Source organism: Chelon labrosus (genome assembly GCF_963514085.1).
Source record: "Chelon labrosus genome assembly, chromosome: 11".
Lineage (NCBI taxonomy): Eukaryota > Metazoa > Chordata > Actinopteri > Mugiliformes > Mugilidae > Chelon > Chelon labrosus.
The window spans coordinates 16,738,473-16,761,470 of NC_140344.1; the positions used below are offsets into that span (position 1 = coordinate 16,738,473).

The following is a 22,998-nucleotide window of genomic DNA, read 5'->3' on the forward strand; positions in this document are numbered from 1 at the left end:
GTAGATAAGTAGAAAATTGTTGTGTTTGACCATTTATCAGAATTGTTATTTTTTTTTGTGTAGATTAATCATGAACTGGCATCACACTAATATGTAGTTTAAACGCTTTTTAAAAAATAAATATATATTTCATTTTTGAAAGTTACATTTTACGTAAAACAACGTTTCTTAACATTTATTCTTGACACCTCTAACGTTATTTGTTAAGATGCCTTCACATAACGTAGAAAAAAAGCAAGATACCCTGTTTTAGCCACACAGAAGTCATTAATAAAGACATGTAAAGAGTACAACTTTGAACTCTAACTTTGGACTCTAAGAGCAATACATTCCGTTTGGTTTTATTGTAAAATACAATCTCAAATTCTTCTGAAAAAGAAAAAGTCAGAAAAAGTCAGAAAAAGCCTGCGGGCGTTGATCGGAGAGCGAACACTGAAATATCCAATGCGACCTAAATGCAGCATAACGGTCGAAGGAGCTGCAGTGACATCTTGAGGCCACTCGGGTGAATTCATTTATCACCAACCGCTCGTCGCTACGTGTTTCCCCCCTAGCTACGTTAAATCAGCTCCCAGCTCCCAGAGTCAGGAACAGGCAGCTACAAGTCAACCGAGCCCGAGTCAAACATGGGAGAAATCGTCCTGCCACGACGCATGTTCCTCTGGTGCATGGCCGTCATCTACATGGTGGCTTTTGTTTCCCTCTATGTGCAGATACCAGGTGAGACTACTCCTACTCCACAGCTTGTGTATAGGAGCTAGCTCCCTAAACTCACTGCTGTGTGTGCGTTAGCTTGTTAGCTTGGGGGGGGGGGGGTTCCTGCTCAGTCTTCCTGTGTTTCTCCCTTTCCACGCTGTCATACGTGGTGAGGAGGAACCGCCTGGAAGTTTCTGCTGTCTGCACGGGGCTAACTTTACGAGCTAACATCTGGCGAGAGAGAAACAACCTGTTGTAAAGTTAGCACACACAACCCCTCTAATTTTTTATGCTCATAATTTATTTTTGTAAATTGCCCATTCTGTAAGTCCAGAAGACGTCGTCCACGCCCATGTGTTTAAGGAAATATATCTTCTACTACTACTTACTCAGTCAATGCTCCTTTCTGTTATTCTAATACATAGTTTAAAACTCATTAGAAATGTGTCCGCCATTTGTTTTTAAATTTACAGTCTGTACTTGTTAATAATTGAAAGTCAAATTAAATTCCATTACACAAACTAGATTCCATTAAACGTGTTTTTCTTTGCACTAGGCTACTTAACTTCAGGTCTGTGCCCAGCAGGTCTTGATCCTGACCTGGTCTGGTCTAATCTGATCCGAGTCTGAAGCACTGATTTGACTGTCTCTTGTCTAGGTCTCTATGGCAACGAGGGGCTGCTGCCTGCCCGGTGGCAGCTTAGGTACACGGGGAACCCTGTGCTGGAGCAGCTCCTCAGCTCCCCCACCCTCCTGTGGTTCGGGCCCTGGCTCGGACTGGACACTCAGGCGACCATGGAGCTGCTGTGTCTCGTCGGGGCAGCCCTGAGCCTCGCCGCCACGCTGGTGGAGTCTCTCCGAGACAGCGTGGTATTTTTCTGCCTCTGGGCCCTGTACCTGTCCATGTACCAGGTGAGTTTGTCTTGGACGTACCCTTTTCTGCATATTTCCCCGTTCTCTCCCTTTTTATTCCTCACTGAATACTTTTGTGTGCCACAGGTGGGGCAGGTTTTCCTTTACTTCCAGTGGTGAGTGTTTTCTTCATTCACACACTACTTCTACAAATAACAGCTGCTTGAAGAAGTCCAAGATGATTTTGGCAGTTAACTGAAAGGTTTATGTCACTCTCAGTCCACTGATTGTATTCTCATATTGTTGTCTATCTCTGTTGCTGCGCTGCAACGATGCAGAGCTCACTGTCGACAACTCTGGTTCCCTCCCTCCTCTCTTACTTGCCGCTCTTCCTGCCTTTAATATCGTTCAGGGACAACTTGCTTCTAGAGACGGGGTTCCTCTGCATCCTTGTCGCTCCTCTGACATTAATCAGGGGGACACGAGGAGTCAGGCACCACGATCGTGTGACCTTCTGGCTCATTCGCTGGCTGCTCTTCAGACTCATGTTTGCCTCTGGAGTGGTGAAGCTCACATCACGTTGTCCCACGTGGTGGGGCCTTACAGGTGTGCAAGCTGAATTAAAGCACACATTTCATTCATTTCAGGCTTTTTTAAGGATTGCAGATAAAGTCAACTTTACTCAACCCACCATTTATCTTTCTTGTCTTCTCTGTTGTGGTTTGAACAGCCCTGACGTATCACTATGAGACTCAGTGTATTCCCACCCCACTGGCCTGGTTTGCCCACCAGTTCCCGGTGTGGTGGCAGAAGCTGAGTGTGGTGGGAACCTTCGCTATAGAGATCGCCATACCTGTACTCTTCTTCAGTCCTGTGCGTAGACTGCGACTTGGGGCTTTCTACTGGCAGGTGAGGATTATGTTCAAGTTTCCTGAGCTACTTCAAGGTTAATTCTAAAATCTAGTGTTAACTTCTCTAAAATGTATAATTACAGTCAGTGTAAATTGTTTTGTAAAACAAGTGGTTTTCTTTCCTTTGATAGCTGCTACTTCAAGTTCTCATCGTCTTGTCTGGAAACTACAACTTCTTCAACCTGCTGACGGTGGCCCTCTGTCTGTCTCTTCTGGACGATCAGCATGTAAATTTCTGGCTCCGCAAGGCAGACAAGACTATAGACGGGACCAGTGGTACGATACAGTGATTACTTAAACATGCATCAGTGACACACAAGTCTTCCAATTTACCCTACAGTTTTCTGGTCTTCAAATATTTTATTTTTAACTGTGCTGGTCCCCAGCGTTCACCAGCTTTTTAAAAACCAACACCTGCAAAATCACTGTGATCTATTGTGGACAGAATCAAAGCTGTGGACGTGGCTGTGTTACCTGGTGGAGCTGGCGGTCTGGTCTCTCACCATCTTTGGAACAATCGTCTGCTTTGACCTGCAGCTGGACACAACTAAGAAAGGCGTCACATCCCGTACAGGTGGGTGTGTGCGTTTCCTTGCATGTGCAAATGTGCAAATTGAAATTGAAATTGTGCATTGTTTTCATGTTTTTGTTTGTTGCAGCATTCACATACCACCATTTTAACCAGTTCCTGAAAACCGTCATTATCCCTTCTGTCTGGATCGGTGTCCTCTCTCTCACCTGGGAGATGGTGACATCAATGTTCAGGTGTGTGTGTATGTAGCTTTTTAAGTTGCTCATTGTGGAGTTGATTAATAGAAATAAATGTACCCTATGTGTTATATGTTTTTCCAGGTGTGCTTGTGTCTCTGGTTTCCTGAAGAGGTTTTGGGGAATGGTCCAGTGGTCCGTGATTGCTGCTGCTACTGCTTCAATGTTCGCTGTCAGTCTGGTGGGTGCTGTTTGAAACACAGTCATGTGTGCAGTTGAACCTCATCAGGGATCAGCAATATATCCTCAAACCTGGTTGTTACTTGTCTTTCAGGTGCCATTCACATATATAGAGTATGACTCTAATGCCAGGTTGTGGCCAGGCGTGCGTCAGGCCTATCAGGTGGTGGATCGCTTCCAGCTGGTCAACTCGTACGGCCTGTTCAGAAGAATGACCGGGGTTGGAGGGCGGCCAGAGGTTGTCATCGAGGGAAGCAGTGACGGGGTCACGTGGACGGTGAGTGAGAGAAAGTTAAATAAATGATCCCTACACTGTAGCGTATAAACTTTATCGGTATGTCTTTTGTTTTTTCTTATAGGAGATTGAGTTCATGTATAAGCCAGGAAACCTTAGTGCACCTCCGCCCGTGTTGACGCCTCATCAACCCAGGCTGGACTGGCAGATGTGGTTTGCTGCTCTCGGGACTCATACACAGGCTCCGTGGTTCACCAGCCTGATGTACAGACTGCTGCAAGGCAAAAGAGACGGTGGGTCAGAGCTGATTATTTGCTTCGCTGCAATTTCTTTACATAACCGCTTTTAACTTTTAATCAAATGTTTATTCATCGCATCTTTTTGAAAAGATCTGCGTCACTAATTGAGTTGTGATAAAAAGTGAATCTAACTGAAGAAAGGCTGGTTTTAACTATCAAATAAAAGTTTGCAGACTCCAAGACTGCCCCTACTTGAAAAGGACGTTGTCTGGAAATACATTGGACGTTTTAATCCACTGAAAGCATTCTCCACCTGAAATTATAAAGCGTTGAATTACTTTTCGAAAGGACTGCAGTGACTGTGTCTGACTTTTTTTTCTTTTTTTTCAAAAGAAAGAACAAATGGCTCTCTTATGGTTTGTCTTGTGTTCTGCAGTGATTGAGCTGATCCAGTCGGATGTATCCAAGTATCCATTTCACCAGCAGCCTCCTGCCTTCCTCCGAGCTCACCGCTACAGATACTGGTTTACTGAACCGAATGCTGACGGGTCAGTGCTCTCCGCTTCTCAGTCTGTCTCAGTCTGTCTCAGACTGTCTCAGTACCTTTACGTGGACTCGTTTAATTTAATTTTCTATTAATTTTTATCATCTCCAGTAAAATGAGTGAAGTTTCACCTACATGCTGACAGTTTTAAGTTGTAAAACTTGTTTTTCTGGCACAATCAAGGTGTAAAGGGGAGGAAAAGAAATCTATAACAAGGTTAAGATTCCAGCAGCACTTGTAAACAACATTTTAAAACTATTAAAAATATTAATGGAAATGGATTCCTCTTTATAAATTGCTTAGCACATAGGATTTGTGTTTCACGTCATCGTACTTGGTGTACTCGTCTCAGCCTTTTAACATTAGAAAAACAGCCTTTTATTTATCGTAGGTGCAGACAAAATGAGAATATATTCCGTTTCGTTATTTGTTTGCAGCTCTTACCCTCAGCGTTGGTGGAGGAGGGTCTATGATGAGGAATTCTATCCCATGGTGCACCTGGGCCACAGCTTTCTGGAGGGCATGCTCAACCAGTATGGACTGAAGGTGAACCCATGTTACAAGTGTTTTTCTATATTCATAAATATTTAATCTAAAACATAGGGAAAAGCATGTCTGGTAGTAATTTTTTATTTTATGATTAAATCCATAAATAATATTGGTCTTGGTTTGTCCGCAGGACAAATCGCCTCCACGTCGCTTGCCCAACACTCCTCTTGTCCGGGCCGTGAGGTGGGCGCGCTCTCAGGTCAGAGGCGTTCCCACCCACATACTAATCTGGACCCTCATTGCCTGCAGCGCCACCGTCTGCCTGCTCCAGGGATTGCGGAACAGGAACAAACACACTGAAAGGACCCCACTTAATCACACTGAGAAGAATCACACGGAAAATGTGCCTGACGGATCTTTGGACCACGGTGGGGAGTCAGAAGAACACCAGCCAGAAGAGGAGGAGGAGGACGAGGAGGAGGAAGGTGGTGGAGGGAAGAGTGAAGATGAGGCGGCAGAGGGTGAGGAAGAAGAGAAAGATGCTGCGAGTGAAGAGGAAGAGAAAGAGGAAGAGGAGGAAGACAGGATGGAAAAAGAGAAGAGAATCAGAAAGAGAAAGTTTTGAAGAGGATGCAGGTAACCCGACAGTAGACTGTTGCCACCAACCGCCTTTATAATATATCAAGTTAATGACCAAAGAAGTTGTTTGTGTATATTTGTATTTTCTGATCAGCCACTTATGAAACAATATCCACCTTTTTTTTCCACCCTGACTTTACTACACTACGTAGTCCAGCTCTGTGTCCCTCAGCCACTTTGGAGCAATTTTAATAACATTTTAACGTCTCCCTTGTTGGTTCTGACTGCCGCTCACCGCTCCCGTCTGGAAAAACAAAAATCATGTTGAAAACCAGAACGTGAGCTTCAAGATATAATGTGTGCTCTGGTTTGCACGTAGAGAATAGATGTATTCATGTTACTGTACCACTCTCCTGTTTGTGTATTTGCTTGCCTCTTGCTGTATGTACTGAAACGAGCACTTTTTCTTTTTTCCACAAATGTGTCTTTTTTTTTGGTTTGTATTAGAAATAAAACACAGAACACTGTACTATTACTTTTAAAATGCCTTTAAACAAATTAAAATACAATTTGTTTTCTGTACATTGTTTAATGTCATGAGCTACAATCGACTAGTACCACTGGTAAGCGCAAGATTTGATTCACAGCTATCCAAGATGAGTAGTTTATACGTTAATAGAAGAGTAGGAGTAATGTGTGTACAGGAGACACTAAGTGCAGCTACAGTGTTAACGATAAAGCAGCAAAAGGAGTTCCATAACTTATATAATCATGTCTGTCGGTTGATTTCTGAGAAGTGCCGCCGTTGAATTTCTTTGTTGTCTGTTTCACCACCGCAGTATCCCCGGGCAGTACTTGTCGATCAGAGACTGGTAGTACGGCTTCAGCTTGTCGACGTCGGGCAGATCGGTGGTCTTTGTGTACAGGTCGAATTTACTGTAGAGAGAGATGAAGGGTAAGTGTCGGGTCAAAGTCTCGACCGGGATGGTTTTAAACATGTGAGATTCTCACTTGAACTCTTGGACCCAGGGCAGCATGCGCTTGTCTTTGTCATTGCACAGGTGCATGTAGTCTCCATGCGAGTGCCACGGGTAGAAGGAATGGAAGCGAATCATGTACAGCCCCTGCAGAGACAGAAAACAGTCCAGTCAGGGCCCTCAGGTTCAACCACTACCCCCTCAGGTGTGTGCTAACTGCTGCGGTAACACAACCATTTATTGTGATGATCAACCCACCTCCTCTGGGATGGAGCACTTGTTGAACTTCATAACTCTGTAGAGATATTCTGTAGAGAACAATGCAGTGCACAGTGTGTGTAAACAAAGGCTCTTCAGTGGCGCAATTTTACGCAACAGAGGTTGTGTGCGGCTGCGTGTGATGGCTTCTCTTACCATCGTGGCCCCAGGACATGAGGACATCGTCAAGGCCACAATTTGGTTTGTAGATCCCATATTCAGTACTAATGAGAGGAAAAATAAACCAAATGAAATCCATGTACGTATAACAACAAGGCTAAATCAGCAAGGACAGAGCAGATGTCTTTTAATGGCAAAATGCATTAAAATATTTTTCCATTCCTAAAATCTGATTCATGGGTAATGGGAAGGTAGTTTATCTAAGTCTTACAGAAAAATATATATCAAATGTCTTTTCACATTTCCATTGATGCAAATGAACCAAAAAAAAAAAAACTCTTAGTAACTGACTTGTATGCGGTGTTTTTCTCATCTGGGTTTTCCAGGAAAGTGTTTTCTCTGAACACAATGGAGTTTTGAAATTTGCAGCCCACGGGGAAAGTGTCGCCCACTACAGCCCACTGCAGAACACACACACACACACACATACAGAGCTGCCTGAGACTGACGCTAGAATGAGAAACATCTTCTGTATCCGTGTATATTGTATAAAATGAAGAATGTAAGAGGTTGAGGGACTAAAAAAGGTTCATAAAAGTAGCACTGAGATCATTCAGAAGCCAAAAGAAATAATAATAAAAAAGTATAGTCGTATAGTCACCTGTGTCCAACCTCCTTCTTACCTGGGGTTCATCCCACAGAGCCATGATCTTCCCAACATCGTGGATCAGACCCACCAGCTGGAACCAGTCTGGGGAGAGACAGTGAATATGAGACATGTTCCAGTCTTTACACACAGCATGTGCGTCTGTTTATGTCTCTCTCTCTCTGTTTCCCTGTACACTACCTTTGTCTGGGTGAGCCCGGCGGATGCCTTCAGCAGTCTGGAAGGCGTGGAAGGAGTTGGGGAAATCCACGTCAGGGTCGGACTCGTCCACCAGCTGATCCAGAGACATGATGGTGTCCATCATCCCCATCTGAGTGTGGCTGCATCCGGTCCATTCAGAGTGCTTGCAGACAGGTAACACAGTCACAACAGCGCTGAGGAGTTTTTATATCTTAAACTTTGTTGTTGAGGTTAAGATATTTGCTTCTGGTGAATTTTCAGCCATAGAAAGATCTAATTTTCCATTAATTTATAAACCACCTCACGTCACCCAAAAGAAACCCACTGACTCTGTGTTGTGTGCAAACAATCCCCACTAATATTCTTCCAGTTACATATTTACATATGCCTCCTCTTTATGTATTAACCGTTAGTAACCACCATTTCCAGTTTCACACAAAGCCCTGAGAGATAGAGGCACAGAGACCACAGCTAGGTCTCCTCCAGGTCACACTTATAAAACATGAAAATGTCCCTGAATAACAGCGTTTAGTCCAGACACAACATTCACTGACTCTTTGGCTTTCTTATCAGAAGACTGGATGACGTTTGTTTGCTCAATGTGACGGGCTGTCTCCGTCATTCGGTTCAAAGCAAGAATACGCAAAGACAAGCATGATTTAGTGAAAGATTCCTTTTTGAAAAAATGGTATCACTGCATTTGTTTCAGTATTCCCCGTGGCATCTCGTACTGTTATCTTTGCGAGCAGGTTTTGTGCTGGAAATCTGCAGAATTTCATTTGCCGCTCACCTTTTTCTTCACAAACTCCAGCGTTTGTTCTTTGTGCATCAGGCTGTATGTGCTGAAGACGCGGTCGAACAGACTTCCACTCTGGAAAACACAAATGCATTGCTCACCGATAAAATTAAAAAGAGTACCGGTTACCAGGAGTTACAGCATGAGACGTCTTTTACATTTGAAATAAACACAGCTAGTTTTCTTTTTTTCTTCTTGATAAGACTAATCAATTTAAAATAAAATGACATTCTAGTTTAGTGCAATGCAGCAGATCAGAGAGAGCTAATCAGTGGAGGTCAGAGAGGACAGCTCCCCTTCAGTGACATTAGATCAGGTCCCCAGACACATTAGACTCTTTAACTGGAGCTGACAACTTGATCTTTATTTTAAAAACCTAAATTGAATTTCAAGTCTGGAATTACAACGACCCCATGACTGTGATATATTACTTTTTCTAACCTCTGAATTTACCCACCAGTCCATAAATTACTGCACCATTAATTATGTGTAATTTGAATTACCTCAAAGTTTCTGTAGTCTTCCTTGTCCTTGCTTTTAGTGTTGTCCAGATTTGGACGATATGCCAGAGATGGGTCTGGACCCTGCATTTAAAAAAAAAATAACAAAACAGGTTTTTATCAAGATACATGACACACGCGTGCTTTCAAAAGAAATAAATAAAACAATAAGTAAAAATGCTATTTACAATGTTGATGAGCCTCATGGCTGACAGATGAATTCTTGACAGCTGGTTGTAATGTGTTGATCCTCTGGAGCTCACTGCCCTCTTCCCTGCCCATATATATATGGTCCCAGCTGAAAGACTATGTCCCAGTCACACTTTAACCAAACCTCACCTAATGGGGTACCCTGTTTTGAACGTTGGCCTTGTGTGTATTTGTACGTCAGCACATTATCAGTTTGGGCTTATGTAGAATGACTTAGTAGTTCTTTGTTCCACAGTTTAGATCATTTAATAATGAGTAATGGGGACATTTACACTGATTAACAGGTCTATTTTTAAAGCTATTAAGATGTTGTTGATTTCTTTTTTTTAATAAAACCTTCATTTGTGTATATAATTTCGAGGCATTGACCCATGCAACAGGCCCCTTCTGGTAATTTCTAAGTATCAAATGTCCTGGCTGCACAGATCAGTTTAAACACACACACAGAGGTAAATTTGTTCAAACAAATGTCAATCGATGATCCGGTCAGTTCCGACCATCAGAAGTATTGTTTGGCAACAGTCCCAGAAGGTCACCGGCTATATCAGTCACTTGCTTTGGACTGAATATCAGAATTGATTAAAAAAATATACGTGTGCTTATCTGCTTCTATGTGTAAGAACTACTGAAGACATTCCTGTCATATAAAATGTGTTTTTAACATTTGCCTTATGGCCCTGGCCTCTTCTGAGAGGTGACCGCTGAGAAACATGCACGTACAAACAACAGCCACAAATATTTGAATGGGCCGAATATTTGGTTTCGTCATGTTGTTGTTGTATAATATAGGAAATATATATATATAGCTGCATTTTGTGTGTCCACACACACACACACACATCTGATATATGGTAAGAAAAACATACAAAATTTCTACTAGTTTATTTATCTTTATTTTTATTTTTAAAGGCAGGTGTGTGTCTAGGGGGGTGGTAGAGGCTTGGGCCAAAATCTGATTGGTCACATCAGAAGCCACCACAAAATGTTACAGCTTCAACAAGCCAATAACATTTTCAAGTTAAAGAGAAACATAATTTAGACTAAGAATGTCTGTTTGCATATTTAAAAAAAATGCCTTTGAATTTTTTTGGGACAGGCTCCTCTCATATTTTGTACTTCTGTACTTGCACTTGACAAGTATAGCAACGTGCCGTATGAATACCTGTATAGTAGACTCATCTCCCCCTCAGTGGTTGTCATCTTGGCTATGCAGTAGTACGAGATGAAACTCCAACCGGTTTTTAAACTTGTGAAAATGATGGCAGAGATTAGGAATACCAAAAATGTACCAGAAGCTGCAGTTCCTCAAACGGCCACTTGAGGCTCCAAAAGTCCCCATACACCTCCATGTTAAAATGTCTTGTTTTGGCCACTATAGCTTACTTCCTCATTCATGACAACAACACGGGTAATAATTATTTTGTTTTGTAACTCACATGTTCAAATTATATCAATTTGCCTATGCATAATTAAGGTACGGGATGCTTGTAGTGACAGGTGGGTGCAGTCTCAGGTAGCCAGCTGTCTTCCACTCAGGCTCCACCTCTATGCACCATATTTGAATTATATGTTTTACGTGTACAGTTTTGGTGTGGTAGTAATCAGTAACACGCTCTGAGACTAATTTCTCTATCATAAACTATGTAGGCACAAAAAAAGACAACACACCTCAGACTGCTGTCAGATACAATAAATGTAAGGGTTTTATTACACGGCGCCGTTACTTTAAAACCAAATTATTTGAAGAAAACAGCAAAGACGGTTTACAGAAGGACACTTGTACCTTGTAGCAGCTCAAAACATTAACACAAAGATTTAGTATAGGATATTTACAGCAAAATTAAAGTTAAATAACACACTTTCTTTAAAAATTCAAGTCATACTGAATGTAAAGAACAAATAAAGTGCTTTCATGCGTTGCTATTAACATCTGAGAACTAATGTAACAGGAGCTATGCTGAAATGAAACCGACAGGAAAGCGGAAGTCTTTATATAAAGCGTTCGTAGCCTACATTCACTGTGATGCTTTAATTCGGATATTTGAAAGGCAAAATAATATAAGGCCTCACAAGTGATTCAACCAATTAAGGCTAAAAAAAAAATACACAAAAAAAGAAAAACACTGTACAGTTTACAGGTAAACAGAACTCTAAAGTGGGGCTGTCCTCTGTCTAGTTTAAGAGAGTCGAAGCCAAGCTCCAGTGTGTGTTAAGAAGTCCACAGACAGATCACGGATTAGGGTTAGTGGTTATTTTGGCTGATTGTGTTATCTGTGGGGTTTTGGGTGAAGGGTTAACTGGAGGTTATTTCGGTTTCGCAGTGAAGCAAAGCTACTTGCTCGCAGAATGTGCTTTTGAGGGACAGGTTGGATTAGCGCTGAGCTCAGGTAAATTAAGATCAGCAGGATCACCATTGATGACGATAGTAGACGTTAGCCAGGTAGGCCAGTTTGAGAGAGGCCTCTCTGGTTCACAGTTTTTCCTGATTCATGAACACAGTGCCTAAATTATGGTTACTGTCTTAATGCCAAGGACAAAACTAGCAGTTATGGTTGATAACAGTGTAGCCTACACCTCTGTGAAACTAGAGGCAGTCATGGTTTATGACATGTTAATTCAACATCACTCACCACAGTATTACTAGGTTACAAAAACACTGTACTCATCAGAATTATTGCTGAGACCTGGGAACACAAACACAGTGATTCCTCAGGTGATCTAACAGGTCAACAAAATCGGAGCACACCTGAACTGTTAGTGATAATGTGCTGTCTAAGCTTGCCATGACATTTACTGAAGACATGGCTAGACATTCTGACTTTTATCACCTCAACAGATGTAACCTTTCTTGCAAAGACATATAGTATCTCCTCTTAGTCATGATTCAACTTCTAAAACCAAGTTGGATTAGTTAGACTAGGCATCCGACCAAAACGTTCTGTTTGGCTGTCGTTCGCAAACATGGTTTTGACTAAAAAGTGCTGGTTTAGAACCTGAAATATTGATTCCCAGTGAGAACCAGATGCCACTTGGATCTTTTAATGTCTACATGGACATGTGTGAATTTCAGAAGAAGCTCGAAGGCTTTACTCAAAAAGCCAACTGTATTCAGACCTTAACCAAGGTTAGCAAACTAGAAGTGCGGAACAGGTTCAAAGGGTGAAATGTGTTGGTCTGCTACAAGACGATCTGTGGTGTGTGTTCCCAGAAAGATCTGTAGCGCAAACAAGAACCCATTCGGTTCTCTGTTGGTCAAAAAGCTGTAACAGATCTTACAGCACAAGTTCAAAGAATGTGTAAAGATACTAAAAAAACAGTCAAGTGTTTCCTTTCACATCACCCTGCCTTGGAAATATCTACATATCTCATTGGTTTGACCTGTCGGGCCAACCTGGGGGTTCATTTAAAACCTGCTCTCCACATTCTCAGGTTTCAGCAGTTCACATGGTGAGTACAATGTTACTTATAACAATGAGATTTATAGTCAAAACTATAGTAAGAATATCCAAGTTGTGACATCACAGGCTTATTTTTGGCCCTAACTGCGTCACAGATGAAACAGCGGACGTTCGGGTGGTTGGTGATGGAGGCGTCTGGCTGGATTTGCTGCGCGGCCTTAGCCGTAGCTGTGAGGACTGCGGGGATTAATCGGGGAGGAGTCTTCCCTCCCGCTCTGTCCAATCAGCTGGTAGAGACGGTGACTGAGGTTCTGAACCTGGCAGGTGCCTAGGACGCAGCCCACCCTCATCAGGTGGGCGTGGCCCCTCCCGCCATTGTTGGCGTGGCGACGACCCCGTGACCCACGCTGCCAGACAGGCGCCTCCGGTAGCACATTGTGGCTCCGGTCAAGCCACGGGTCAGACAACTTTGGCGGGGGCTCTTTGTGCAGCAGGGCCCTCCAGTTGATGTGTCTGTCTTCCTGAGAGATTTCGTTGTCAACGGCAGCAGAGAAATCAGACTCAGTAGGCAAGATGGTGGGGTGGGAAGACTTGGGGTATTTAGAGGTTCTGGGTAAAGTCAGCCTGGGGGAAAAAAGAGAAAGTATTAGATTCATGGCAACATCTGCTTGAGTTTACAAATTAAACTCGATTGCTACAGCAAAGCCTTGTGTTGCAGGGAGGTTCAATGTACTCTTCTCCAAATTGAAGGGGCAAAAGTAAGAAAGAGTGGACTGGAAGTAAAATTCATAAGTAGAGATAGACAGAGGGTGGTGAACAAGTCTCTTATCTAGACACTATCTTTATCTGATGTGTGTGTTTTCCTTTAACTACCTGTGCATGGCCTTCACATGTGGCCCCACAAAACACAGTTAAAGAGTGATGAGTTTGGTCTTTAGCATGTATCTTAGTCAATAATTGAATTTTTTTCATGCAGATCATATAAAATTCTTGCCAAGGGCCCCAGACGTTGTTTTGCTTCCTCATCCCAACCGGACCAAAGTGGTTTAAACCGACTAAGTCGTGAACGGCCCGACACTGCCGTCCGCTCAGTCATCAACACAGGTAAAAACTATTATTTTTCCAGTTAATCAGCAACAGTTTGTAAGCTGGTTAATGTCACAACGGAGCAGGAGAGAGAGCGAGGAAGTGACAACGGCGGGGAACAACGTAGACGGTGGTGAGAGGCTCTTAAGGCAGCACTCCTGTCGAGTGTGTTTTAAGCACGTTCTTTCTCACCTCCCTGCTGTCTAGCCAACGTTTTTCTCACATCAACACAATACCTTTACTTTTTTTAATTCTTCTCCCTTCTCTCTCTCTTAGACACTCTCAGAGCTCAACCACTAGAGAGAGAGTTGGTCTGTTTGGTCATGTGACCAGTCAGAAGTTATGCAATGCTCAGTGTATATAATGTAAAGTAGTAGGGGGAGAACTCACAACAATAATAACACAGTAATTGGTTCACTTGTGCTCTTTTACACAACTGGCACAATCAAGTAGCTAAATCGGGGTAGTGGAATTTGGGTCATACGTACAGGCAACCCTACTGGTCATTACTTTGTACTTGTGATATTGGTATTTAATTGAAGGAAACCTATGTGTTTTTGTACATCATGTGGTAAATGATGGCTTCTTTCTGATACTTTTGATACCCCAATGAATGCACAACAATCTAAAGGCAAAAATCTTCATCAGTATGCCATGTTGACTTAATTTGTCCCCAATTTAAGGCACATGTGAGCAGCCAAGACACTTTTAAAGAAACAAAAAATAGAACAATACACAATATAGACAAAAACTGTGCAAAAAAGGTTTGAAACGTATCAAACCATCTACAGGGGATGTAGACATGGTCATATGAATAAAGTGGATAAAGTGCCGACAGGGTAAGTGTAAACGGCAGTAGCAGGGATTCTGCAGGGTTCAGCGAGTTTAATACTTAACTGGATCTTTTTAATATCTTAACGAATGCCGAGTTCAGAAGGGTAAGGGATGGATGAAGTGAAATGTTTGTTTGTTTATTTGCTTATTTGGTGTGAAAGTGGGCCAGATTACGATATGATCTTTGTCCTGCAACTAATCCCGACTGGTATTCTGATCACTATTCTGGCCGGACACCTTGGGGCTCTCACTGCCAGCACACACACTCACACATTCATTTATTCAGCCACTCACTCTCTCACTCACTATTGTGTGTTATAGCAGTGACTTTGAGCCTGTGAAATCTGAATTGGTTTTAGTGAATGCTGAATGAAGCACACACACACATGCACACACGCACACACTTGTGTGGCATACTTGGTGGGGCATTAGTGGGCACACATGCGCAAGGGGCATGTGACTGCTTGGCGACAAACAAGATTTATACACTACACAGTACATATAAACTATTGGTTTCAGTGCATGCACACCTACAGTTTGTGGTCTTTATTTCCCTCGTGCGCACAAAAACGCACTCACACACACATGCGTGCCTAAACAGCCACCTGTGGTGCGGTTTAAAACACTATTGTCTATGAAGGGAAAAGGCACTTGGCGCCACGATGCCTCCCAGTCAGAGGGAATGTAGGCCACCGAACAGCTTTTCAGTCCCTAACACAACCAGCACAGGTAGGCTGCATCTGCATCAACATACAGCGATGAGCTAACAACAAGTATAAGAAGACATTTCAGTCAAATTCCTACAAAATTAACTGCTTAACCTTTCTATACATACAAAAGATTTAATTGGACTTGTGTTTTTAGTCATCCATTGAATATACACTATTTTTTATACTGACCCTTCTGTCCCTCTGTGTTCATTTACTTCTGCACCAGCTTGTTATAAAAGAGGAGACTAAACACCTTAGACCAGACAAATATAAATATTTTACTTCCATAAGTATCTTGCCAAAGATAAGAACATACTGATCCGTCTACAGGCCTCACCAGACTTGCCTTTCAGCCTCACCTTCTCAGGTGTGCGCAATTAAGAACAATGAAGACAGCGCACCACCCAGACCTTCTTGTCCTGCCTCTGCAAGGCCAGTAGGGCTGTATAGGAGCTTAACACGCTTCATAGACTTCATCACTCTGAGCAACCACTTTCATGGTGTCATTTGATCCTTTGTCAGTGTGAAAGGATTATAGCAGCTTTAAAGGCCTTTCTTAACCTTGAAAATTAAGTCTGATTGTATCAGGCAGTCTTCTTCAGTGGACTGAGTTTCCCATCGACACAGAATGTTCCCTAAAGGCGAAACGGAAAGGGACGTTTGAACATTTAAAGTTTCAGGAGTGAACTTTATTTGCCGTGGAAGATGATGTGATACAAGCTGAACTGTTCTTAAGAGATGTTCACGGTCACTGACATGAAGACGTCACCTGAAGGGTTCTGTGTTGTTTTGTGTAGTGTGTAGCCGGTTGAACCACCTGATCACAAGACGCTTTGTTTTCTATGTTTTTGTGTTTTATTTCTTCCTGCAAGACACTTTTACCTGTTAGCCTGTCTTTTTTGTGGTGACTAGTTGGAGCCGGGTTATTGGGCTGAATAAGACATTGTGATAAATGTGAATTTTCTTCTTTTATCTTTATTTTTCAGTAAGTTTAAGACTCAGACCTGTGTGTGGTGACCATGTTAGATTTTTGTTCTTGTCGTTGACGGCCACGTGTGTTTTATTGAAAATATAGTAACTGGTTTGGTAAAAGTTTGGGGAATTTTAAAGAAGCACTGAATGTAAGAGTGACTACATTAATCTGCTCCTGGCAGGAGCAACGAATGATAAAACATTGACCATCTTGTAACTTTTGGACCTGGCATTCCTCTTGGATGTTACTTAGACATGTACCACCCATCTAGACCAGACCAGGCTCCCCCACCCCAAAGCAATGACACTCCTTGATGGCAGCAGCCATCCCCAGCAGGATGCAGCCTGACACAGGCACACACACAAAAATTATTTAGGAACACCTCAAAAATCATGAAAAGCAGCACAAGGTGTTGACCTGGCCTCCAAATTCACTAGATCCCAAACTGATCAAGTATCTGTGGGATGATCTACAGAGGCCCCTCCCCTCAACCCATAGGACCCAAAGGCCCCCACTAACAATATTCTGCTGCCAGACACCACAGGACACCCTCAGAAGGCCCATGTCCATTCTCTGATGAGTCACAACTGTTTTGGAGGCACAAGGGAGACCTACACAATATTAGCAAGGTTGTTGTTCCTGGTCGGTGTATGGAACAACTTTAATGTATACTAAAAGTGTTGCTGAAGTCTTCACCTCTTTATATTACTTTTCTTCCTCCACACACATTGGTAGCAGGTGACATTGCACCAGAAATAACATTTCTAGGACAAGGAATGATCAGACCCTGATCTGCTTAAAGGCGAGGTAGGCTTTATAGTTTGTGCAACAGGTCTGTTTTACTCTTTCAGTGACGTTGGTCACGCCCTGGTTTACTTGTGTTTCTGTGCTACGGTTAAACTTAATCTCCCACACTGATACACATGCACATCCACATGTTCCTCTTGTCAGGGAACCTACTACTAAATATCTTTTGTTTTCACGCTTTCTACTGCAACATCTCTGTTGAACCTGTGGGGAGCCTTAGAGCAAAAGGAGCTTCACCTCCAACATTCCTCCCAAGTTAGAGCGCAGCATGGGGCTGTCCGCAGAGAGAGCGAACACACATGCGGGGACACACACACACACCTTCCTGTCCTAACTCCTCCAAACTACTCTGCGCAAAGAAAAACCTGGTCCCCATCAGATCCCCACTGTTTCTCTCCTTCTCTCTCTCACTATGTCTTTTCTAATTTACAGCAATCTTTCTTTCTCTCTCCTCTTTTCTTTCTTTGCAGGCATTTTGTTGAGTGCCAGCAGCAGTATTTTGACACATAAATCAGTACTGAATCACGCTGAGATGCAAAAACACTTGTCGATACTTCTGAAACAAATAATACTATATAACAGAGACGAATGTATTATGTTACAGAATAATAGTTCGTTAATGATTCAAGGTTTTACCTGAGCATTAAAGATCCTCTTGATGCGTCGTTATCTTCCACTATTACCCTAATGTTCAACTTAAGCTGGTGTTCTTTTTAGTAATTGAACAATAAGCTTTGTGTATTTGCACTAATGTGGGATTAAAGTGTTATAAAAATCTATGAATAATAGAGAAATCCCTCTTATATAACTTACTCAGTGACAACACCCCCCTCCCTTCTCTCTCTCTCTCTCTCACACACACACACACACACACACTAATGTACCAACAAGTGTTGTCTGGGCCCATTCACAGAGACTATTACGGCTGTGACGCACGCATGTGATGCCCGTTTGAAACATCGTGCTACTGTGCCTGGAGCACTCACGTCATAAGATGTTCAGGTACATTACCACCACCTATCAGTTGCTGTCTCCAGAGTGTGTTTGTTGCATTCTATCTTATTCAGACCGCTCGTTCACTGCTTGGCCCCTCGGTATGTATCCTAGACCCAAATCCCACTAAATCACCCCTCACCTCTGTCTCACCTCCTGCTGCTGAGAGGAATTACCTCATTTTGCTGCCGGACCTCTTTCTCACATTAATATTTGTCTAACGTAGAGGCAGACCTTTCACCATAATGTGAAAGGTTAATTTATTTATCCATTATTTACGTGCGTAATTCATTATTTTACTGATATTTATTTAGTTTATATAACGTCAAAGCTCCATCACAAGTTCCCACAGTGTCTTGTTTTGTAAAAACAGAAGTACAAACCCCAAGGATAATCAATTAAAAGTCATATAAAACAAAGAAAAACAGCAAATCCTCACATTTAACTGATTTACTAAACTGAATTAACAGTTTAAGGAGATTTCAATTTTACTTAATTTTATTTATTTATTTTTTATTTATTACTTATAGTCTTTTAACAGTGAATTTTCTTCTGATATTAGCACCACAAATATTGTATGAAAAAGAATGTGTTGCCATACAGGGGGAAAGTATTCTACTTCTACTGTAACTATTTTATAATTATGTTATTTAAGTTCTAACTTTAACTTTTTTGGGTTACACCGTCTCAGTTAAGTCCCCAGTGTGTCGATATGGCATGCAGGGTATGTCAACACACAATATAATTCAGTATTCAGTGCATAAAAGCCTTGGTGAGGCAGCGGTACCTGTGTCTGTGTGGTCTCTGCAGCGTCAGACCCCGGGACTGGATCTCCAGAGGCATGAGGCCGAGCAGCAAGCACAGCCACGCCGAAAGAAGGGCACACATGGCGGCGCAGGGGTGACGCACGGTCCCGGAGGAGACTATTAGTGGTGTAATAATAGAAAAAAAATAAAAATAAATAGCAAAAGGAAAAAAGAAAAGGGCTGGGATTATTAGTTGTGCAAAAAAAAAAATTAAAAGCTGTTGCAGAGTTTGCGTTATTTCGAAGGAATATTTTTTCCCATTTAGACGAGTGAACTTGAAAGCATCACCAGTCCAGCCTGTTGCATCTTCGTCACACTCCACGTTATCCGATGTTGAAACTCATCGAAGCAGCTGGAGCTTTCTGATTTATAAAGCCCGGTAAGAGGAGGAGGAGGAGGAGGAGGAGAAGGAGCAAAGCTTATTGTCTGTCCTACTCAACAAACTAACCTCCACTGAAGCCCACAACCTAATTAAACCCGAAGAGCTCCAGTCCTCTCATAAAATCTCGGTTATCGAGGTAAAGTCCATTCTCCATACTTGTTTTGTCTTGGGGTGCTTGTTTTATATGTGCGGTTATTGCGACCTTCCACAGAGGTGTCCCGGTGGATTTAATTATTGGATTTATTTTCCATTTACACTGTGGACCTACTGGTGACCAGACTGACCCACTTAGACATGTTAACCCTGAAACACACTGCGCCTATTTTATGCACATTAACCTGACTCATTCATGATGTGGAGACAAGAACAATGATTTCATGTCTGCAAAACACAAAACACTTCATGGAAAACTTTAAAAACTAAATAGGATTTCAATGAAGTGCTCAAAAAGGAGAATAAAATCTTTTTACATAACAGTGGACTTTATTATAGTTTTACTGATGAGTTAACTGTGTATTTGTGCATACACCTAACAAAACTATACATTTTAACACCCTAAATTTTGTAATTATAATAAAATAAGGTTGTGTTTTTTGCATCTTTAAACTTTTTAAAATAAATACAGTAGAAAATCAGGCGTGTAGTTGACTTTATCTTAAAAATCAACATCTGATAAACCTTTAGTAGTGAGTTAAGGTCTAGGTCTATTCAGGTCGAGTGAGTCAAAACCACTGGAGACAATGGATTGGAAACTGATAAACACCGCTGACCCTAAATATTTTTCAGCCACAGAACAACTTGTACAAGTGATAGGAGACGAATGTACTAAGAAGGCTCCTGGCATTAAAGACTGTTACCCAAGAGAGAAATCACGTGTTCCATTAGAAGTATAAATACAGTAAAAGCTTTGTCGGCGTAGATTTATACCTACGTGCCATTTTAAAACGCTCTGTTTTTGGAGGAGGATATGTTCTCGTGACATTTATAAAGTGGGAAAAAAAAGTGACTTTTATCTTTAACAGCTGATTCAATCTCAGCAAAAGCCAGAGACGATCGAGGATCGCTCAGAAATTGTAGCAAGAACATATGCCCTACCTGCAAGGAGTCAGGAGATTCATTTGATGATCTGTGACATGATTCAGTGGAAAACTAATGTTACGCCTGAACTCGTTTTTTTCCCTTTCTTCGTCTGTGATTGACCTATTTTTTAGGTCTAAAAGTCACAAAGCCTAAAGTCACAAAATGCAAGGGCAAAGTAAGAAACTTAAGCTTTAACCCGACGTCTGGATCTTAATTAGATTGTCTTAGCGTGGGACGACAAATAAATGTATAATTGTGTATAATGGGTGCAGTTCATCCAGTTCGTCCCTTAATCAGAAGGCGTTTCAAAGAAGTAAAGATAAGATACAGAGAGGTATAATCTCTTCCATCGGTTGCAGTCCTCCCGTTATCCCCATTTTAAAAAGAACAACTTTTCTTTTCTTCGCCGCGAAGGAGGAGAAGCTCAGAGCCTGAACCTGATTACAAGAGTGCTCTGTAAGTGGAGGTGGCTTCAGGTCTTAATTAAAGGCCCGTACCTGTGTGTCTGACTCAGCAGTTTGCAGTATTAACTTCTAAGCTCAGTTTCCAACACGGTGAGCCTCAACTCAGTCCAACATGGGCATTAACACATCTCCTATCTACTCTAAGAACAAACCTCTCTATGTGTGTGTGTGTGAGAGAGATACTGTGCATGTCCACACTATCCAGACTTATCCTCTCTCTACCTGAGCCCTTAGCAGACAAAAATGCCCTTGCACTGATTTACCTCTTATGGCAAGTCGATGAAGCAAAAGCACACTTTCTAAATATAAAATTAAAGGAGTCTGGTCGTGTTGCACAAGCAAAAGAAAATTTAAACACTTCACTTTCAGGTGTAATGAATTCAGCAAGAGCAATGACAGAAGTTGCGATGAAAGAGACATTTGAAGACAGTTTGTCAATAGGTCAATAATTTCTGCGCTAATTCTGATTCTCATAATAAAGTTTACATTGCAACCTTGCAAAACTAATGTTTATGGTGTACCCCGCCTCCAGCCAGCTGGAATAGGCCCCCACAACCCTCTTTTGCTTTAGATACACCACCTGGACAAAAAAAAAAAGTCACCACCTGGATTTAATTCAGCAAATAGGTACAAGCCTCCTATTGGATAATTAAAGCATTGGTGATTATGTTTCAGCTGGTAACAGGTTATTTAACCCCAACTGATGCAATGAGTAGCTTTTCATTTCTTAAACAACCATGTTGAAAGACACATCCTGTGGTCGTGGAAAAGATGTTAGTCTGTTTGAGAAGGGTCAAATCATTGGCATGCATCAAGCAGAGAAAACATCTGAGGAGATTGAAGAAACTACTAAAATTGGGTTAAGAGCTGTCCAACGCATTATTAAAAACTTGAAGGATAGTGGGGAACCATCGTCTTCGAGGAAGAAATGTGGTCGGAAAAAAATCCTGATTGATCGCGATCGCTGGTCACTTAAACGTTTGGTGAAATCAAATGGAAGAAAAGAAAAGTAAAACTCAGGGCTATGTTCAGTAGTGAAAGTAAGAGCATTTCCACACGTACAATGTGAAGGGAACTCAAGGGATTGGGACTGAACAGCTGTGTAGCCTTAAGAAAACCACTAATCAGTGAGGCTAACCAGAAAAAAAGGCTTCAATTTGTTAGGGAGCATAAAGATTGGACTCTGGAGCAATGGAAGAAGGACATGTGGTCTGATGAGTCCAGATTTACCCTGTTCCAGAGAATGATGGGGGCATCAGGGTAAGAAGAGAGGCAGATGAAGTGATGCACCCATTATGTCTAGTGTCTACTGTACAAGCCTGTGGGGGCAGTGCTATGATCTGGGGTTGCTGCAGTTGCTCAGGTTTAGGTTCAGCAACATTATGTGTCCAAAGAATGAGGTCAGCTGACTACCTGAATAATACTGAATGACCAGGTTATTCCATCAACGGATTTTTTTCTTCCCTGATGACACGGGCATATTCCAAGTTGACAATGCCAGGATTCATGGGGCTCAAATTGTTAAAGAGTGGTTCAGGGAGCATGAGATATCATTTTCACACATGGATTGGCCACCACAGAGTCCAGACCTTAATCCCATTGAGAAACTAATCTTTGGGATGTGCTGGAGAAGGCTTTGCACAGTGGTCAGACTCTCCCATCGTCAATACAAGATCTTGGTGAAAAATTAATGCAACACTGGATGGAAATAAATCTTGTGACATTGCAGAAGCTTATTGAAACGATGCCACAGTAAATGTGTCCTGTAATCAAAGCTAAAGGCGGTCCAATGAAATATTAGAGTGTGTGCCTTTTTTTTTTTTTTTTTTTGTTTGGCCAGGCAGTGTATGTGATGGACTGATGGTTGACTTTTGATGCCTCTGTGTGGTGACATAAGGGACTACATGCTCACACTGGTGGAAAAACTACCACACAAAACTACAGTCTTCGTGTATATGGTCACATATTTCCAACTTAGGGTGGGTTAGTAGGTGGTCACATCATCCCAAGGTTTATTTTTGTAGTTGTGAAGTTTTAAAAAGCTCACTCACACATGCACTGAAATAGTAACTGCACACTGCATATATTGGTGAATTGGGAGCAGCTGAGGTGGGTGTGGAAGACTGGTGACGGGTGCAGACTGAAAATGAGAGTGAAGACATCTGGTGTGAGCTAAGATCCCTTTAAATTATTTTCTCCTTCGGTTTTAAATCTTTCTGAGGCTCAGGCCAGGCAACAGAAAAAAGGAGTATAAGTTTCCAGAG

The 22,998-nt window shown here is 42.0% G+C and overlaps 2 protein-coding genes across 3 annotated transcripts; one reads left to right on the plus strand and one right to left on the minus strand.

The window, feature by feature from the left end:
- The first annotated feature begins 578 nt into the window (after nt 1–578).
- On the plus strand, nt 579–6,075 carry lmf2a (lipase maturation factor 2a). 2 transcript variants are annotated; one of them, XM_084556055.1, is made up of 14 exons: nt 579–720; nt 1,355–1,608; nt 1,696–1,724; nt 1,961–2,154; nt 2,279–2,457; nt 2,591–2,735; nt 2,905–3,033; nt 3,119–3,224; nt 3,312–3,408; nt 3,502–3,684; nt 3,767–3,935; nt 4,318–4,429; nt 4,863–4,971; nt 5,105–6,075. In XM_084556055.1, the coding sequence occupies exons 1-14, from the start codon at nt 627–629 to the stop codon at nt 5,537–5,539; spliced, it is 2,235 nt and encodes a 744-aa protein (XP_084412181.1). In that variant the 5' UTR covers nt 579–626; the 3' UTR covers nt 5,540–6,075. The 2 variants fall into 2 exon arrangements, with proteins under 2 accessions (XP_084412181.1, XP_084412182.1); XM_084556056.1 differs by lacking the exon at nt 579–720 and adding an exon at nt 877–956.
- A 118-nt stretch (nt 6,076–6,193) lies between these two features.
- On the minus strand, nt 6,194–9,417 carry miox (myo-inositol oxygenase). Its single transcript, XM_084556057.1, has 10 exons — nt 9,180–9,417; nt 8,995–9,075; nt 8,486–8,566; nt 7,696–7,858; nt 7,532–7,599; nt 7,200–7,309; nt 6,885–6,952; nt 6,729–6,778; nt 6,505–6,617; nt 6,194–6,429 (listed from the first exon to the last, which is right to left on the minus strand). The coding sequence occupies exons 1-10, from the start codon at nt 9,195–9,197 to the stop codon at nt 6,321–6,323; spliced, it is 861 nt and encodes a 286-aa protein (XP_084412183.1). The 5' UTR covers nt 9,198–9,417; the 3' UTR covers nt 6,194–6,320.
- Between the last annotated feature and the right edge of the window lie 13,581 nt (nt 9,418–22,998).

Excerpts from the sequence above, each read along its gene's own strand:
- miox (XM_084556057.1), bottom strand. Across the intron at positions 7,600-7,695 it reads CCGGGCTCACCCAGACAAAG|ACTGGTTCCAGCTGGTGGGT; the intron begins GTAGTGTACAGG and ends GTCTCTCCCCAG. Across the intron at positions 6,953-7,199 it reads GAGAAAAACACCGCATACAA|TACTGAATATGGGATCTACA; the intron begins GTCAGTTACTAA and ends TCCTCTCATTAG.
- lmf2a (XM_084556055.1), top strand. The coding sequence starts at position 627 with ATGGGAGAAATCGTCCTGCCACGACGCATGTTCCTCTGGTGCATGGCC. Across the intron at positions 2,736-2,904 it reads GACTATAGACGGGACCAGTG|AATCAAAGCTGTGGACGTGG; the intron begins GTACGATACAGT and ends TATTGTGGACAG. Across the intron at positions 4,972-5,104 it reads TCAACCAGTATGGACTGAAG|GACAAATCGCCTCCACGTCG; the intron begins GTGAACCCATGT and ends GTTTGTCCGCAG.